The sequence below is a fragment of the Anoplopoma fimbria genome, unplaced genomic scaffold, assembly GCF_027596085.1.
Source record: "Anoplopoma fimbria isolate UVic2021 breed Golden Eagle Sablefish unplaced genomic scaffold, Afim_UVic_2022 Un_contig_8844_pilon_pilon, whole genome shotgun sequence".
Lineage (NCBI taxonomy): Eukaryota > Metazoa > Chordata > Actinopteri > Perciformes > Anoplopomatidae > Anoplopoma > Anoplopoma fimbria.
In genome coordinates, this window is record NW_026553451.1 from 28186 (window position 1) to 48296 (window position 20111).

Consider the following 20111-nt stretch of genomic DNA (forward strand, 5'->3'; position numbering starts at 1 on the left):
CAACTGAGAGTCACACTAAATCCTAAATAATTTATGTGCAAATAAATGCATATTTAACACATAAATATGATGTGACCTGTGCAATGAATTAAAAACCTAATATACAAAGTAAATAAAACATAGTGGAATAAATGCCAACAATTCAGACCAGTATTTTTAACATTTCATTCGACCTCCTACCTCTTTTTGAAGGCCAATTTAATTTATTTTTTGCATGCATTCCATGTCCAATAATGTTTGATTTATTAAACCTTAACCTGGTTGTATGGAGGCCTGGATAGGCCCAGTTCTACCCGATCACATGAGGCTGTGTGTATTTTTTGCTCCGTTAACGTGAATAATATTCTGGCCAATTAAAAGTCTGGGATATAGGTGTGGGCGGGGTTGACCTTTGACTTTTGTCAAAACGTGAGAAAATGTTTGAGAAAACTTTTACAATTTGCATTGATTTTAAAAAAAACAATGAATGTGAGAAGGTGGAACAGGGCAGCTCTGCGGCCTTTTAAAGGAGTAAATGAATGTATGAGAGAGTTCACTCTGCAGGGTTAGGCCTCTGGTCATCCTGCAGTGTGGAGGGACTTTCTTTATTCTGGGATGTAAACGCCATCAACGAACAGTGGACCTGTGCTGCCGGTGAGCAGGAGGATGGTTCTCCATGCTCAGCTCCACAGCAGGCCTCTGTCTGTCTGCTGGTCAGCCCGGTGAGAGGAGGTCCTCCCGGGACTCACCTGTGTCTCCACTGCGCTGTTTGCACACATTGTACATGTGAAACACGCACCTGCTGTACATGGTGACGTTTTCATTCCTTTTGTGTGTTTTTATCTTGTATATTGTTGTTATTGTGTTTGTGGCTGGCTGAGGCCTCCAAACGGAGTTTCGTTGTACAATGACAATAAAAACCTCTTTATCTTATCTTATCTTATCTTATCTTATCTTATCTTATCTTATCTTATCTTATATTTATCAACTATGTGTTGACTTGCAAAAGCTTCTGTCCTATCATGTGACACTTCTGCGTCATGATTGACAGGTCGTTTAAAGCCTAAGTGTCATTTTAACGCAATAGATTCTTTAACTTTTACTGTTCTGCAACGAATGTTTCATCTTAAAACATATATTGTGTGGTTGATAATAATAAAGATCATTTATGAAAACGAGCAGCAAAGTGTTTTTTAAAAGGCAGACATGTAAAGAACAAAGGATAACACACAAAAGGGTAAATATTTATTTACAAACTGGTATAAAAACATCCAAACAAGGTCTTTAAACTAGACACCAGTGTGTTTGACTGCCTGTTTCTTGTTGTTCAGGTGAGGAACAGCTGATCATTTGTTTGTGAGCTCTCTCTCTGGTTAAATGTCCGGAGTAGTCCAGGTTTGGAAATAAACCCATTTTGCGTTGGAATAAAAACAAAATATAGTTGCTGGAGAAAAGTTGCATTTAACAGGTGAGTTTTTCATTCTTTTTTTAAATGAAACTAGAAGAGAATTCACTCTTAAGGGTCAAACATCAGAGGACGTCCTGCAGTCCGGAGTGACTTTTTTATTCTGGGATTTAAACGCCATCAACGAACAATTGAGCTTCATCTCCTCTGAGCTGTCGGATTAATTGGATTAAATCAATTAAACCATGTTCAATTTAAAACGACTGATTTGTCTGACGTCACACCCACGGTAAGATGAGACGCGTGTTTTCCCTTCACGTGTCTTTAATTGTGCTGGTTTGTATTTGTCACGTGAGATTGCTGAGTCACGTTTACTTCTTCCTGCTGTGACTCAGAGCCTGACGCAGTCGTTTTACATGTAACTGTAGTAAAGTTAGGGAGGAGAGGAGAGGAGCACATCATCTGATAAACTGTATTTTTAAATGTGTTTGCCAAAATAAAGGTTAAAAAAAACACTTTTGTAAAGTCTGCCATTCAAAATAAACTACAAAACATGTCACCTGATTTTACCAAAATGTGTTTTAAACACTGAAACCTTAAAAAAACACAGAGACGTTTAAATCACATTAGGGTCACTATAGACTTCGCATAATTCATTTAAAGGCAATCATCAGGCCCTGTTATGATATCTTCCCGGTGCATATTTTTATCTCAACTTCCAGTTACAACATGTTTACATCCTTAATGCTCATAATCCTCCTTGTTTCTCTCATCCTGGTTGTCCTGCAGCATCTCATCTCATCTCATCTCATCTCATCTCTTCTCTTCTCATCTCATCTCATCTCATCTCATCTCATCTCATCTCATCTCATCTCATCTCATCTCTTTCTTCTCTTCTCTTCTCTTCTCTTCTCTTCTCTTCTCGCCCTCTCTCCCTCCAGAAAGCAAAGTCTAGTCTTCTAAAAGGGGTCTCTCGACGGCTTCAGGGGGCCGATGAGGAGGGTCACAGTTAGGCAGCTCCACAACCCCACCTGCATATTGAACAGGACCGGAGACAGGGGGTTCTCTGGAGCACCAGGTCTTCATGCACCAGCCAATCAGAAAGGAGACAGCGGCTGTAATAAAAAACACCAAAACTGGGATGCCGACAGTGGTCCAAGATCCCGGCTGTTTCTCACCAGGAAAGTGTGAGAATGAGAGGAAGGAAACGAGATTTGAGTTAGACACACAGTGATGCATGTTTGTCTCATTATGAGTGACACTGTAATGAATGCATAGAACACTCTGCAGGTGATGGTAGTGGTGTCTATGTAGGACACGAGTCTACTGTAGTGGAGTAACATTCTGTATTACTACACCTCTGAGGTAAAGGTTGTACTTTTGCCTTCTCCATTCATCCTACAACAGTAGCTTCTTTGCAAATGAATATATGCAATATGAAAAAAAATCAGATACAACTTTATTGATCCCAGGGGGGATGAACAAGCTAAACTTTGCTCCACCTTTACCAGCTGCAACATAAAAGTGATGAAGCATTATGTGCATATAATTATATAAGAGGCATATTTTATTATGCACTATATTGTTGTGTGAATTGTGGCCATTTGATACAATTTTGCTTTAAGGCTAAAACGATTCTACTCAGAAATGAGGAGATTTGGGGGCTACTCACACGTACAGGCGGTGTGCTGGTGCTGGTGCGGTGGTGGTGCTGGGGGTGGTGGTGGTGCTGGTGGTGTCGGTGGTGGTGGGGGTGGTGGTGTGCTGGGGGTGGTGGTGGTGCTGGTGGTGCTGGTGATCCAATCCGGGTTTCTCTCTCTGACCTCCAGCTTCACAGCAGACATGTCCTTCATGTGTCTTTTCTCGCCTTCATACTGGACACTGAGGTAGTAATCACCCTGATCTCGTGGCGTGGCCTCCTTCATCGTCACCGTCAAGTCCCCCTCTGACCTCCACTGAGGTGACACAGATACTCTCCCCTCATACCCGGTCCCGTGTGTCTCATTCCCGGTATGGAAGTCCAGACTAAACACCAGCTCTCCGGTTTTGTTCAACATATAGTTCCCAGGTTTCCCTGCAGTCGGGCTGAAGAACTTAAACGTGACCGGGTCGCCCTCCAGCACTGACTCGTCGGTGAATAAAACCACATGCAGCTGGATAAGTATCTCATCCTTGGAGGGGCAGTTTAACACATAAAGTCCGTTGTCGTTGATGTTTGAACTGTTTAAGATGACGGACTCGTCTGGACTCATCCTGTCTCTAAAATCTGGTCCCGGCTTCCAAATCCCATCATACTGAGCCACCAACCGATCGGTGCCATCTTCAAGCGTCAGTTTTGCTCCTTTTTCTTTACACGTTTCAGTCGCTGTAAACTCAACCTGTTCTCCCTTGATGACATAGAGACTGTCTCCTGTAACAGAGATGGAGAACCCAAAGAGACAGACCCATGAGAGCGCTTTCATTGTCTGTCTTCTCAGCAGAGTCTGTGCGTAACGACGTGGTTCCTACTGATGAGTTCCCTGAGTGACTCTGGGTGGAACGGAATGTCATTTATATCTTCCCCGAGTCACACCCCTCCCCCATCTACCTGTTGGCCAAACAGATCCGTCCCTGTCAGATTGACCGTCACTTCCCTGTCAGATTGACCGTCACTTCCCTGTCAGATTGACCGTCACTTCCCTGTCAGATTGACTGCGCCTTCCACGAAAAAAACACTGTTGCCTACCTTGTGTTTGTTCTGTCAGGGCATTATTACGCAACACAGTACAGACGAGCTCCTTCAGGCTGCTCCTGTGTGAATGTCTTCTGAACGTTAGATGTCCTGATGGGCAGGTGGGCATGTTAGCCCAAGGTGTGTTTTGAGACTAGAAAAGCGTCATACAAGTACAGTCAATTTACCATTTATGATCCAGAGAGAGAACAGCAAAATCATACACAAGTTATTGTTTCAATAGCAACACTGGACATAATGACGTCTGGACCAGGTGGGCATTCCAGTTTATTCACTTAATTATTTAATGACAACATTCCTTCCTTCCCCTCGCTCCTCTCTTTGGCCTTCACATCACAGCAAACCTGAAATACATTTTTATGTGTGACGCTAATGCTTAAAAACATGCTCATCATTATGGCCGCTGGAAAACCTGTTAGTGTACACACACACAAACACACACACACACACACACACACACACACACACACACACACACACACACACACACACACATTGATGTTACACACACAGTGACGTGTTTTGGGGGACACACACACACACACACACACACACATTGATAACACATAACTCACTTTCAGTTTAGAATTCTTTCAACTCTCACTCTGTCATTGAACATATCTCAGTGTCTCAGTTTCTCATGAGTCATTTCTCACGCCACTGCAGCTTTTTGTCACATGCTATAGATTTGTTAAACTTTGTTTAAATCACATTAGAAACACAGATGACTCATCATAATTCGCTGTGTTGTCTCATGGTTCTGACACATGGAAGCTATTATTGACATCCGGAGCTCCATTTGGTTTGATAGCAAATAATTTGAGGCAAAGTTGATTTAAAGGAGCATATTTTTTTTCTCATCGTTTATTCAGTGTTACATTTTGCTGCTTTACTCAACCACTATGACAAAGGATCTTAACTTCCACAGTGAATGGCTGTGGTCCTGTGTGTGTGTGTGTGATGGAGTGTGTGTGTCTGTGCATTCTTTGGTGTGTGTGAGTGTGTAAATTGTGTGTGTGTGTAGGTGTGTGTGTGTGTGTGTGGGTGGTGAATATGGATTCTTAGGAATGCGCATTTCTTTTTGGCCGGTGTCCCGTTCATGTGGCCAACATACCATATGAGGCTTTTGTTTTTTTTTAACATTTTTAAATAAGCATTTTTAAACATTTTTTTTTTTTTACACCGATGACATTAGTTTGATTTTTATTTATTTATTACATAATAATTCAGTCACTTTGGCGCTTTGGTAGACCTACACCTCATCGGCCCACACACCACACACACACACACACACACACACACACACACACACACACACACACACACACACACACACACACACACACACACACACACACACACACACACACACACACAGAGACAGAGAGAGAACATGACTAGACAACAAAGATTTAAAATATTTGAATCTAATTTATTGGCAAAGCAGGCTAGTAGTGCAAAATACATGTTTGGAATTCATGATTTAATAAAAAAGTATTAGTCCCCCCCCTTAATCATATGTGTTAGACATCGAAGACGGGGGGTTTAATGCTTTCATCTCCACATCTGAGTTTTCATGAGATGAGACATTACATTTGTGGGATATGAACCAATAAAGGCCACCAATACCAACAAGAAGTACACTTATAACCACAGCTATGGCGACTATGGTCCCCGTGCCCATCACGTTCTCTGCAGTGGTGTTCTGAGTTGGCTGCAGAAGAAAAGAGAGGAACATAAAAATAGAATTAATTAAAATGAATGGTGACACTGATTAATTTGCATGATAGCAGACATAACAGTCCCATAATGCACGTGAGAATAGAGTTTGTCAGTGACAACGAGAAGGAGCGCAAAGACTAAAGAGCAGGTCATTGTCCAGACTAAAGAGACTAAAGAGCAGGTCATTGTCCAGACTAAAGAGACTAAAGAGCAGGTCATTGTCCAGACTAAAGAGACTAAAGAGCAGGTCATTGTCCAGACTAAAGAGACTAAAGAGCAGGTCATTGTCCAGACTAAAGAGACTAAAGAGCAGGTCATTGTCCAGCAGGAGAGCAGACAGGGCACGAGAGGATCTGGAGTTACGCAGAGGCAGGGTGCACGCGAGCTGCGCTCCAGTCAGCCGACTTGAATGAAAGATGAGGGAGAAGCCGGCACGAGGCTTCATTTGTAGGAATCAAGATCCCAAAACTAGAATAGGCGTGATTTAAATCTGTAATGTGATCCTTACAAAGCACTTAATGTCCCAACCTCTATCTTTATTTTGTTCTATCTTTATTTTGTTCTATCTTTATTTTGTTGTATAGTATGTGTATTTATTGTCTGTGTAGTTGTATAGTATGTGTATTTATTGTCTGTGTAGTTGTATAGTATGTGTATTTATTGTCTGTGTAGTTGTATAGTATGTGTATTTATTGTCTGTGTCTGTGTAGTTGTATAGTATGTGTATTTATTGTCTGTGTAGTTGTATAGTATGTGTATTTATTGTCTGTGTAGTTGTATAGTATGTGTATTTATTGTCTGTGTAGTTGTATAGTATGTGTATTTATTGTCTGTGTAGTTGTATAGTATGTGTATTTATTGTCTGTGTAGTTGTATAGTATGTGTATTTATTGTCTGTGTAGTTGTATAGTATGTGTATTTATTGTCTGTGTAGTTGTATAGTATGTGTATTTATTGTCTGTGTAGTTGTATAGTATGTGTATTTATTGTCTGTGTAGTTGTATAGTATGTGTATGTATTGTCTGTGTAGTTGTATAGTATGTGTATTTATTGTCTGTGTAGTTGTATAGTATGTGTATTTATTGTCTGTGTAGTTGTATAGTATGTGTATTTATTGTCTGTGTAGTTGTATAGTATGTGTATTTATTGTCTGTGTAGTTGTATAGTATGTGTATTTATTGTCTGTGTAGTTGTATAGTATGTGTATTTATTGTCTGTGTAGTTGTATAGTATGTGTATTTATTGTCTGTGTAGTTGTATAGTATGTGTATTTATTGTCTGTGTAGTTGTATAGTATGTGTATTTATTGTCTGTGTAGTTGTATAGTATGTGTATTTATTGTCTGTGTAGTTGTATAGTATGTGTATTTATTGTCTGTGTCTGTGTAGTTGAGCTGCTGCAACACTTGAATTTCCCCCATGGGGATCAATAAAGGAATATAATAATAATAACCTGCTCACTTACACACCGCCACAACTAGAGCAGTTAAAGAGCCCCCTCTGGTGCCAAGATTACGCATGTATATTGCATTCATATCAGTTTGCTGCACTTATTGAATTCATATTTGTTTACTGCACTTATCCTATTCGTAGTAGTTTGTAGCACTTATTATATTCGTATTAGTCTGTTGCAATTATTGTTTTTATAGTAATTTGCCTCTGCACTATACTTTTGCTCTGGTTTATGCTTTAAGATGCTTGTTTAAGAAAGGAGATGCACTTATGACTTCTGGTGACTAGTAGTTCTCTTGAATACCTATGTTGAATACACTTCCTGTAAGTCTCTTTGGATAAAAGCGTCTGCTAAATGACTGTAATGTCATGTAATGTAATGTTTATTTTGTCATCTTCCCGTTGGATGAACCACTATGCCCCCCCTCCAACACCACTCCATAAATGGTTCATGACGTGATATGATGCGTCCTCATGAACGCGTCATATCACGTCATGAACCATTCATATCGAAAGCATAGTGCCGAGCGTCAGTCTGACTCCGTGGATTCGAACCTTTAACTTCAGACACTATATATATATATATATATATATATGTATATATATATATATTTTTTTTTATATATTTTTTTTTAATCCACTAATAGATTTTGATTTTAGAAGTTTTGTTTGGGTATGTTGTTTGTTTCCGTCATGCCTGGCCGTCTTGTCCTGGTGGTGACGGCCCTGCTCTGTGCAGGTATGAGCCTTAAAGGTGAGTCTCTTGTTTGTAAATGCGTTACTCTGCCTAGTTATTTAGAAATGAGTGTGTTAGTTACAGAAAGCTGTTGAAAGTCTCTCTGTCGTTTAGTGTAGCTGGATAACTGCGTCTTAACTGGGTTCTTCTATTGGGGAGAGAAAAGAAAAAGGGAAGTAAGTGTGTGTGTGTGTGTGTGTGTGTGTGTGTGTGTGTGTGAGAGTCACACATTATAGATATCTCCATTAAACGAGCAGTTGATTAACACTACAACTTTTTTTTTGTTTTTCCAGTGTTGTGAGACTTTATGTTTAAATATGCAAATAAGGCCATATTTAATCTGTGCTAATTTGCATAAACCTTTGAAGATTGGATAAATCCATGTTCGAAAATCTTGTTTCGTTTTGTCAAAATATTGGAGTCAAACGTGTTTATCTCTTTGTATCACTCCATAAATCAGAAAACACACACACAACATTCATCATGTTTTTAGGTTTAAAATGTTGTATAAATAAGGCTATGAATCATATGTGAACAAACCATCACAAATAGATAGGAGAGGAACTGTACAGTGCTACTGAAGTGGAGATTTCAGGCTTTTAAAGATTCGATTTACTTTGAAGATATGCCTTGGAAAGACAAACTACACAGTTCAAACGTATATATATATATACACACATGTACAAACATAAATACATGCATACATATGTATTAGTTATCAGAAAAACTAATATCAGAAAAACTAATGACATTCCCCAAAAACATCAGATTTACTTATTTTTTACTGTTTTATTAGCATATGTTTGCATGCTAGCAACCGAAAATTTAGATGGTGAACCTTGTAATCATTATGCTGACTTTATATCAGCATGTTAACACTGTCACTGGAAGCATGTTGGTGTTAGCGTTTAGCTCGAAGTACCACCGAAGCACAAATACATTGACTCACACTTATCATTGAATTTTGCATCATAGTACTGTTTAACTTATTGTTTAGGCTATTTATGATTAATGGTAAAGAGATCTTTTTTTTTATTGCTGTGCAGCTGTGGAAAGTAACTCAGCTCAATTTTGAGGTACTTACTGTACTTCAGTATTCCAAGTACGTTGCAAATACAAGGAATTTGTCTTGTTGATGGGTGTTTGACAGTAAGATTATTATTTTTTTGTTTTAATTGCTAGGAGAAGCATCGACCGACATATCAGTGAAGATCCTCACCTTTGTTGGCCAAACGGCCATCCTTCCCTGCCAAATCAGCGTCGGTGATAACGAAGACGTCCCATCATTAGAGTGGTCCAAGGAAGGTCTGAAGCCGGACATCGCCTTCCTGTATCGGGGAGGCAGTGAGACCTTCGAGGAGAAGAATGAGGTCTTCCATTTCCGGACCAACCTCTTCGAGAATGAACTGAAAAACGGAAACTTGTCGCTGAGGCTTTCTAACGTGCGGCTGTCTGATACAGGAACATACAAATGCAGGAGGATGATGTCGGGGCCCAAGCACGTCAGTACAGTAGAGCTCTCTGTGGGTATGTCTGAAAACTTTATTTATAAGAAAAACTATGCAAAAGTTTCTTGTCATCGTTATGGAGAAGGCTCCACCTTAGACTTAGGCACTGGCCTAAATGTTTCTAACACATAATTGGTCAGGTGTGGTAGGTGTGTTTGAATGGTATATAATTAAATGAATAGTTCCAGATTTTGGAAAATGCTCTCATTCGCTTTCTTTCCAATATTTAGACAAAGAAAAAGATGGGTACTACTCTAATGTCTAACTGTCAAATTTAAAAGCTGGAGCCAGGAGCCGGTTAGCATAGCTTAGCATAAAGTCTGCAGTGGGAAGCAGAAGGCCTTGTTCAGTGCAAAGCTGACGGAATCTGCCAATCAGCACCTCTAAAGCGCTTTAATTAACACATTGTTAGTTTAATCTGTGCAAAAAACAAGGATACACGTAATCTAGGATGATTTAGTGATGTGAAACAAAGGGATGCACAATGAAATAAAGGAATATGATAAAGGAATATAATAAGAAATGCAGTTGTAGCCCAGCTGCAACACAAAAATACACTACAAACAAAATAAAAACAGTAGTGCATTCTTTTAGTGCATTTTTATTTTTTTAGTTTGCATTATTGGAATGTAAACGGCAGCAACAAAAACAATTCTCTGGGCAGATAATATGACCAACACCTTAACATTAAACATTTGACACTGTCCATTCATTTTGACTATGTTTGAGCACCACCACACTTCCTTTTCTGACGTTGCTGAATATATTCTGTCAAATACCATTAGTGCTCCAGTAATAAACAATAAAATGACAAATTAACACAAAAAAATAAGAAAGAATTCTTGGGAGCTACCGATGACAGCATCGCCATAGCATAATGCAGAATTAACCATTTCAGAATCATATTTATGACGCTGGATTGAAATGATTGATGCATTTTAAAGGTTACTTAAAGGCACTTCAGAGTGGCTTAATCCATAATAATGAATCAGAATATACTGATTTATATTATTTCCTATAAATAATCTATATCTGCATAGTAACTAAAGTTTTGAAATACATTTTGTGGGGTAAAACATGCAAAATTTGCCTCTGAGATTTAGTTTAGTACTAGTATAGTAGCATAAAATGGAAATACTTTTCAGAATTGTAGGTATTATACTAAGTTTCATTCCATCACTGTCTGTAGCTACTTATTTAACACACAGACGAGAGAGTGGTATCCATCTTCTCATCTGTCACTCTTCTCACAAGAAAGTGAATGAGCATATGTCAAACCTGTTTCACCAGATTTAAAGAGATGGATACGCACTCCGAGTAGCTCTTGTTAAAAGGATTGTTATTGCGTAATGTTTCGAGCACCAGGCTCTACCCTCAGAGTATTTTTCAATATTTCTTTTCTTTCGTTTAGGTGCAGTTTCTGAGCCAAAACTCTTCGTGGTTCCAGGTGTTGGAGTGACTCTGCAATGTGAAGTGAGCTGCTGGTTCCCGCAGCCTGAGATTACATTTCTTGATGCTCAGGGAAACGTCATCAGCGCTGAAAACCCAAAGAGTTATCCAGATTCCAGTCGATGTGTCATCGTCACAAGGAGAGCCACTGTGCAGGCTGGCGACAGGTTCAATTTCAGTTTAATACATATGTTATATAATGCATCGATTTGGTTCATTTGCTTTATTTACCTCACGTTAACGTAATGAGGTAATTGAATGGAGCACCAATCAAACTTTAATAGAACACACATGATGTGGGAAACGAGATGGGAATATTGCCGTTATGTTCTTGTCATGTTGTTGTTAGAGGAAGTCTCCTCATGGCTCCACACACATTGGATATTTTTGTCTGCCGCCATTTTTCCAGCACAAAACTCTACATGTATTAAAAAGGAACTTAAATAAACTGATTTCTTTTCATTACAGGTTCACCTGCAGAGTTAACCAGTCTGAGATAAACCAGACGAGGGACACTGAGATTTACATACCAGGTACGCTGGAGCTTTAACACTCTACAAGTAACTAAAACCTAAATTTACATTCAGGTTTTAACCTTTCCTTGACTTTTTGTCAGCCACATATAGTTTGCCAAAAAATTGGGAAATAAATTCATATACTGTATTCTGTATATGGATAAAAAGCGTTTTTATCCTGTCATAATTGTTGGATGGTTGCTTTTGCGAATTCAATCTTTTTTTTTTCTCCAATTTTGGCCCAGTGTTTTCAGAAAGTAATGTCTTGTCAGGTAAGACAGAAAAATAATAAAAGTCTTAAAGGGTAACTTTTAATATTTTTAGTGATTGAATGGGGACCACATTTTTTTAATTGGTCCTCTATTAAGAGAGAACACTGCAGACGTCAGGAATGTAATCACTCTGGGCAACTATTCACGTCATTGTACACGTCCACTAAAAGTACTTGTTTATGCCGTTGAGTCAGTTGTTAGTAGAAGTGACAACATAATGGAAAGAACCTTGCAGAGAAATAAAACATGTTTCTCAACCTCTGTTTTGCAATTTTTGTCATATGACTTGTTGCCAGGAGACAATGGTGGAAACGTGAGTCAGAGTTGAATAGAGGAGTGCAGCTGTTGTCAGTTTGTTTTTTATTGGAGTACAGAAACTGTAGCTTAGTGTTGACTAAAAGGTTATCAGTGTCATGGCTAAAAAATGGTTGTCCGTATGGCCAAAGTGAGGCAACATCAGACGCGAACCTTCGTAGGGTTTTTCTTATTGATGTTTATGAGTGTCTGATTCCCCCATTTTGTTTTGTTAAAAATGCAATCCAGCCACAGAATTTGGTTTTTCATTTTCCACGGATTTTATTGAGGAAAATTCATTGACTTGGACATTTAGTGTGCCTGTTGTTATAGTGCTTAACTCTTATTTGGGTAAAATTAGTGGCACTAACAACACATTATTTAGGTAGTCTGTTTGTAGAGTATTTCATATTTTTAAAATTAATATAGTTTACTTATGTCTCTGTAATTTGTATTATTATTTCAGATAACTGCATGAGATCCGACACTACAACCATCATCCTTGCTGTTGTCGTATTCATTCTAATCGCAATAATTGCATTTCTTTGCAAGTCATTGTATTGCAACTCTGGTGAGTCAGTAACACTTTTTTTGTTAAGAGGACAACAAATTCACCACCAACTTCTTCAGCCAAATACCTCAAATACACAGATTAGTGTATAATATTTGTGATCATTGCATCTTTTATGATTATATTGATGCAGTTTATGTTTGTAGAAAAAGAGAGCAGTATATTTGTACCTAAGGCAGAATTCAGATCAGGTCTCATATCAGTAAGAAAAAGGAGAAAAATGTTTCTCAAGCAGAGATAACACTCAGCTTTAGAACATTTTTTTTTTTGGTGCCATGAGATAACGGATCAACTCCGCTTGGTGAATGAATCGTCAGATAGATCTAATCCAAACACTTGAACCACAAACCCGCAGTGTTACCGAATATGTTTTTTACACAGTAAGCATCAGGTTTAACAGAAAACAGCAGCACTGTAGATTAATACAGCATATCAGGAAACATTATTCAAGTATATTTCTATTCAGTTTGAGAATTTCTAGTAACAGTAGCAACTGAAATTTCAATAATAAAGTGCTAAAATAACTTTTTTTTTGTTCTCACACAGAAGGGGTAATTAAATTGCTTTCCAGGCTATCATGCCAAAGTTCAAAACGCAGCAATGCAGAAGGTCAAAATCCGAGTAACCAGGCTGTCCCCATCGAAAATGCCACCACTGAGCATCACAGAAAAGTCGATGAACTGGAGAGGACCCTGGGTGACAAAGAGGAGATCATCCGCAGACTTAATGAAGAGCTTAATGACCTCAGATCTAAGCAGAGTCCTGTTGTTTGCCAGCCTATTAACCGCCCTCAAGACCAGCTTCCCCAAGACGACAAACCAACAGCCTCAACCATCAGCAAGCGTCCAGAATCTGGCAACTTCTTCCAGAACAAAGATTCAAACCCTAAGGGAACGCATGTTGTCCGTTCAATGAGTGTGTCAGATTCTCGGCCTCGTTTAAACGGCGCCAAGTTCGAACGTAGATCCACCATCTCAGCCCCGTCAAGTAACCGCTTCAGTGTTCTGGCAAATTTAACGGAAGATGAGGTGCCGTTGATGCAATAGAGAACAATTGATGATTGCTCTGGATTTTTTTAAGTTAAGTTACGTTTTTTTTTTAAGCTTTTGTATACTTTCTACAAATAAAGAGCAACCCAGTGAATGAGGCATGACACTGCATTAATCTATTTTGTGCGTTGGTAGGTTTGATCCACCAGTGTTCAGCTTAAAAAAAAAAAAGGATTTAAAAGCATCTGGTTTCCATTTCCTTTTATTTAAAGCTATTTTTAGATGTCCATCCATCCATTCATTTTCCGTAACCTGCTTATCCAGTTAAGGGTCGCAGGGGTGCTGGAGCTGATCTCAGCTGTCAATGGGGCAGGCAACCATTCACACTCACATCCACACCTACGGGCAATTTAGAGTCTTCAATGCACCTAAGCTGCATGTCTTTGGACTGTGGGAGGAAGCCGGAGAACCCGGAGAGAACCCACGCTGACACGGGGAGAACATGCAAGAGGCCCCTCTTGCTGTGAGGCAACAGTGCTAACCACTACACCACCGTGCAGCCTATTTTTAGATGTATGTTAATCAAATTATTTCTATCTCTTTCACCGCATTAAATTCAAAACTACTCTTTTGTCATTATATTAATTTATTCGGTTGTTCAAGTCTCACTGAATTTAGTAAAGTACTCACTTTAAATTACCATTAATGTCATGACAGTTTGTGGTTTATGGTAGTTTGATTTATTTTTTTGTATAACAATTTTTTGGTACTTCATTTCCTGTTTGCTTGTCTGCATGAGGCTTATGCAAGGTGTGAACTTGTGTGTAAGAATTGGCTCATGTGCATGTTGAAGTTTGTTGTGCTGAGTCATTTAGAAAGGCTTATTTGACGCATATAGTTGAGGATCATCAGCAAACTAACACATTTCCGATTAATACAACAGCCGCTGCTGGTACACAATGGAATTCTAAGTTTCTAAAGTATTGTTTTGTAATTTTGTTTCTGCGAGTTTGAACATTTACAGCCCATAGCTGCACTTCCAATGATCACAGATGTTTTTTATCAGTCCAACCTGAATGTGAATTGTGTAATAAAACACTTTACCCAAACAGTAATAACTCTGTCTCTTTATAATCTGCTGCAGTATAAAATATTCATCTTGAATTATAACTGTAGTCAGAATCTGCCTTCTTTATCTATTTATTTTTAAGGACACTCTGTGGCCTTAAGCCTCAGTTAAATAAAGTCTGCAGAATGGGGCGGCTGTGGCATAGTGGAGAGCAAGGTAGTTCTCCAATCAGAGGGTCGGTGGTTTGATACCCGGCTTCGGCAGTCGATGTGTCCTTGGGCAAGACACTTAACCCCAAGTTGCTCCTGAAGGCTTGCCATCGGTGTGGACTGGATGATGTATGAATGTTAGTTAGAGTCTGATGGTGGCACCTTGCATGGTAGCCTGTCATCAGTGTGTGAACGGGTGAATGATATGTAATATACTACTGACTGTAAGTCGCTTTGGATAAAAGCGTCTGCTAAATGACTGTAATGTAATGTAATGTAATGTTTAAGTTACATATCCCTTGATTTTTAATGACATTTAGATGATTTCTAGTGATTCTCAAAGTGGGTTCCATGCAAAGTTTTCACATTCATTTAATGAGGTATGTTGATATAAAAACGTACTTCTTTATTTTTACAAAAGTTTAGGGTTTAACAAATAATATTTTAATTTATGAATCTATAATAGTTTCAAGATTGTGTTGTAATCTAACAAATCTAAAACTCTTAGAATCTGCAAATACATTTTATTCATACATCTAATATCTTTCTAATACATTTCTCTTGTGTTGTTCTGAACATAACTAAGACTGTAAAAGTGTCTGTTCTACTAGATAGTACATCTAAATAGTGTTTAGACTAGACCACAGCTGCAGTTTAAACCTCAGCTTTGGCTAACACAGCAATAGCATTTAAGATATGAAAAGGCGTTTTGTTCCACACCACACTCTCACTCCTCTGAACTTCTCTTGGTTTTTGGTAATTTCCTGTGAAGCCAGGATGTGGGCTGACTTTATATCTACCTGAGGTGAAGCAGATGACTGACAACATCAAGACGCAATGGCGATCACATCACTCTGCCTGATGCTCTGTGAGAAATTTTACTTTTTCTTTTTAGCTTTCTGCTTTCTACTATCACCTTACAGACTTTTTAACCCTTGTATTGTGCTAGAAAAGATGTAGAACCTTCTGCGCTCTCAGGTCAAATTTTCTTTTTAAATCCATCACAAAACAAACAAACGAGTGTTTCACCTCATAACTTTTCATCTACTTTTTTATTGTGTGGTCCTTTGTGGTCTTCATGCAGAATGACTAAATAGAATATTAAATGTTATTGGACAGTGGTGTAATTTAACTAAGTACATTTACTCAAGTATTGTACTTGAGAACCAATTTGAGGTACTTGTTATTTACTTCAGTAATTCCATTTTATGTAACTTTCTACTTCTCCTCTACAACTCAGAGGTAAATATTGCACTCTTTACTCTACATCCTTTGTCTGACAGCTTTAGTTTCTTTTCAGATAGTTTCTTTTTCATTCCCTTCCAGCTGTGTTGAGGCTGAGTATTTATGATAAACTGAAGGAGTACGTTTTCTTGTATGTGTTGAGAAAATCCTCTTACTTCTCAAGATAAATAAACTCTTTAAAAAGCCTCTTGGATCAGCTGGTAAATGCATCGTCACAAATCTGAAAGCAGGGCTGTTTTTCTGTTTAGAGAAACGTGGTTCTCACAGGACGGCTACGCTAGAAACACATGATGAATTCTAGAATATGATGCATTGATGTGGATTAAACTACCCAACAGGGTGTAAAGGATTAAAAAAAACATCTACAGCAGTAAAATGCAACATACACATATATGCAGCAGTAATAATAATCCAGAAACATTTTGTACAATAGTGTAACATTGACAGTGAACAGTTAACACAATGAGGAAGTAATGTAAAGTATTGTTTTCTGATTATACTTACATACTTTTACTTACGTGAAGGATCTGAATACAGTACTGCAATGTATGTAATGTAATGTAATCCTCCAGGTAACTCTTGCAGACTAGTATGTGAATAATGCTGCTTAAACCGGGCTGCTTACCTACGTGTACAAATAGATTAAAGAGAGTATATTTGAAACTTGAAACTCACCAACAAAATATGCAAATATTTAGACACATACGAGTCAAGAAACGTGTGCCTCGAAGAGATTTACAATCTGTGCAACAAACAACAACCTGAATCTGATGGTTTTTACATTCCTTCTTGTATTGCAGCCACATTGGTCATCCACCCCGACAGATCTCAGTACTTCTGGTACGAGTCCATCAATCTGACATGTGGAGAGGCAGGAAACTCTGATGGCTGGATATTAAAGAGAAACACCTCCATGTATTCTGATCAGCTGTGCAACTCTGACTGGGGAGTATCAAACGAGTCCTCCTGCATCATTGAGGACGCCTATCCATCAGACAACGGAGTGTACTGGTGCGAGTCCAAGCTGGGGAATTGCAGCAACACCGTCAACATCACCGTGACTGGTAACGCCACATGTGCATGGAGCTTTTATGTCTTTATGTTTGAGGCTGGCTTTATGCAGGTTTGACAGACAACATTAGCTGCCATTCGTCCACACAATCTTTAAAAGTTCAAGATTAGAATAGAGCACATAAGAAAAATGACAGCACCGTTTGGTTTTAGGTGGTGGTGTGATCTTGAAGAGCCCTGCACTTCCTGTGACAGAAGGCGATAGAGTAACACTTCGCTGTTCCGACAAAGAATATCAGAAAAAAAAAGCCCCGACTGATTACTCTGCAAACTTCTACAAAGATGGTATTTTCATCGGCACCGGATCTGCAGGAAACCTGACCTTCTTGAAAGTGTCCAAGTCTGACGAAGGTTTCTACAAATGTGAAATCCCCACAAAAGGAGAGTCACCACAGAGCTGGCTGGCTGTTAAAGGTAACGATGATGTTCTGTTCTCTTTGTAGCATTTTAGCATTAAGTATTGTTTCCTACTCAGCTTGGCAGCAAATGCTTCCTGCAGACTTATTGATTTACAGGGGTGGAATACATTTACTCAAATACTGTTGACATTACGACATTCTTTTGACTTGCTTTACTTGAGTATTTATATTTATTGCCACTTTCTACTTGTACTCCAATACATTTAAGAGCAGTACTATATTCTACCCAATAGTATACAAAGTATCTAAAATTCGCTCGACATTGACAAAATGCTTATATGTTTTTGTTGGTGATGAAAACAGAATGACAGAATATTTTAGAAAAGTGTAACAATTTGAAAGAAGCCAATGCTGCATAATAAGTACTTTGATGTTTGATACTTTAAGTACATTTTGATGTCAATACTTTTGTACCTCAATCAACTTACGTTAACGCTATTCATTCCCAGCAATGATTTGATTGGGGTTGAACAATATGTGGTGATCAACAAAAAACGAATTGTAGCATGCAAAACATGTGGGACGAAAAATTGCATGACATTTGGTGAAGAGCGCATTACGACTTGTTAAGGGCTTGGGACTTGTCAGTTTTTACTTGGGACTTGACCAGAGACTTGTCAGCCTTGACTTGGGAGTTGATTTGGGACTTGTCAGAATTCCTGGTCAACTTGGGGGTTGACTTAGGGTGTTGATTAGGGACTTGTCAGTCTTGACTTGGGAGTTGACTTGGGTCTAGCTGTTTTGACTTGAGAGTTGACTTGGGACTTGACAGCCTTGTCTTGGTACTTGACATGGGACTTGTCAGTCTTGATTTGAGAGTTGACTTGGGTCTAGCTGTTTTGACCTGGGAGTTGACGAGTGACTTGTCCGTCTTGTTTTGGGACTTGACTTGGGACTTTTTGGTCTTTACTTGGGGGTTGACTTGGTATAAGCTGTTTTGACTTGGGGGATGACTTCGGACTTGTCCGTCTTGTCTTGGGAGTTGAATTGGGCATAGATGTTTTGACTTGGGAGTTGACTTGGAACTTTTCAGTCTTGACTTTGGACTTTACTTGGGACTTGTAAGTGTTGACTTGGGACTCCACTTTGCAAGTGCAAAGATGTATTTGCGACTTGAAAATACAATGATTTAGTCCCACTTCTTTGCTTTTAGCTGATAAATAGTACCAGATATCTGAGAGGTAAATTACTTTTAAAGTACAAACTTAAGGCACAATTGGTTAAAAGCTAAGGCATCAGGAGATTAAATAACACAATAACATATTAACAGTTTGGCATAAAAAATATTTACAGATAATTTAATCAAGAAATTCACATTTCAGTGGTTCAGTGGCACCGCTGTTATCTTCAAGTGTTTTAATTAAAGATTCTTCTTCGTTGGTGGTGAGAATGTTTGAACTACAGCAAAAATATGCCTGATTTTTATTCAAATCAGAAATTGATATATATTGTCTATATGACCTTATATAAAGTCTATTATTTAACCAATCAAATGTCTTTTCTCTTCCTTCTTTGTTTGTTTGTCAGCAGCCGAAGTTCAGCCTCCTCCTCTCATGACTGTGCCCAGACTGGTGTGTGCGGTCCTGCTGGTCGTCATCAAAGTCGTCATGCTTATAGTCTGTGTGAAAGTAAACAGAGACTTGGCTAAAGGTAGGAAAAACCTCTGGAAATCAAAGTTTAAAAATGCATGCAACCTTAACTAGAACTTAACAGCTCCATTTATATTTGACATTAATATAAATCCATCCATTGTCAGTTTTCTTGACTTGCCAGCAACCAAACTCTGTACAATTTTCTGAATATTTAAACAAATCCCAAAATGTAACATTTTATTCTTTCATGTAGCTGTTCAACAATATTTTATTTGAACTTAATCGCCTTATGGTCTAAATGTTCACCGTGTCTGAAAAGCTTAGGCCCTGGATACTTATCCGGATAAAAAATATGGGAGAAATAATGATTATTAATTAAAACTAAGGCTCCGTTAAAAGGCTCTCCTCTTTCCTGCAGCTCGAGCTGAATCAAAGAAAAGAGCTTCACGAGAGAGATGAGTCTTGTTTCCTGCTGCGGTAAAGAAGAAAAGAAGCAGCTGCTGTACATGTTTATATGCTGACCAATTATTTCTGGAAATAATTAACTCTTGTTGGGTTGTTTATTTTCACTAAAGACAATATTGGGTTAAAATTTGTGGCCTTTTATTCTTACTGACCCTGAGAAGCTGAACATCTTAAAGCTGACACATATTTCAGCTTGTCCACCATCATACTATATAAACTCATGACACCTAGTGGGCATTTTAATTTATACCACAATACAAGATGTTAAATTCAAAATTGAAAGCCAGAATTGAGTATGAAAACCTTGCCTAGAGTCTGTAATGAGGCATTTCTAGTCATTAAAGATGTTAGAAATTATGTGATGAAAATAAAGATAAAAAAGATTCTAAGGAACTGAAAGTCGACCTGAGTCATAACAC

General features: G+C 38.5%; 2 protein-coding genes across 3 annotated transcripts; both read left to right on the plus strand.

Annotated features, from left to right (window-relative positions):
* The first annotated feature begins 8028 nt into the window (after positions 1 to 8028).
* Positions 8029 to 14726, plus strand: LOC129116528 (butyrophilin subfamily 2 member A2-like). The gene is made up of 6 exons (XM_054627379.1): positions 8029 to 8042; positions 9207 to 9551; positions 10944 to 11148; positions 11450 to 11514; positions 12529 to 12633; positions 13180 to 14726. Exons 1-6 carry the CDS (start codon positions 8030 to 8032, stop codon positions 13677 to 13679), a joined length of 1233 nt encoding a protein of 410 aa, XP_054483354.1. The 5' UTR covers position 8029; the 3' UTR covers positions 13680 to 14726.
* Positions 14727 to 15711: 985 nt separating this feature from the next.
* On the plus strand, positions 15712 to 20111 carry LOC129116532 (sialoadhesin-like). 2 transcript variants are annotated; one of them, XM_054627382.1, is made up of 5 exons: positions 15712 to 15768; positions 16946 to 17209; positions 17370 to 17630; positions 19163 to 19285; positions 19646 to 20111. In XM_054627382.1, the coding sequence occupies exons 1-5, from the start codon at positions 15738 to 15740 to the stop codon at positions 19684 to 19686; spliced, it is 720 nt and encodes a 239-aa protein (XP_054483357.1). In that variant the 5' UTR covers positions 15712 to 15737; the 3' UTR covers positions 19687 to 20111. The 2 variants fall into 2 exon arrangements, with proteins under 2 accessions (XP_054483357.1, XP_054483358.1); XM_054627383.1 differs by having other exon boundaries at positions 19166 to 19285.

Bases quoted from the DNA above. Each gene is read 5' to 3' on its own strand.
- LOC129116528 (XM_054627379.1), top strand. The intron at 9,552-10,943 runs GTATGTCTGAAA...TCTTTCGTTTAG, and splicing joins TACAGTAGAGCTCTCTGTGG to GTGCAGTTTCTGAGCCAAAA. The intron at 11,149-11,449 runs GTTCAATTTCAG...TTTTCATTACAG, and splicing joins ACTGTGCAGGCTGGCGACAG to GTTCACCTGCAGAGTTAACC.
- LOC129116532 (XM_054627382.1), top strand. From the start codon at position 15,738: ATGGCGATCACATCACTCTGCCTGATGCTCT. The intron at 17,631-19,162 runs GTAACGATGATG...TTTGTTTGTCAG, and splicing joins GAGCTGGCTGGCTGTTAAAG to CAGCCGAAGTTCAGCCTCCT. The intron at 19,286-19,645 runs GTAGGAAAAACC...TCTTTCCTGCAG, and splicing joins AAACAGAGACTTGGCTAAAG to CTCGAGCTGAATCAAAGAAA.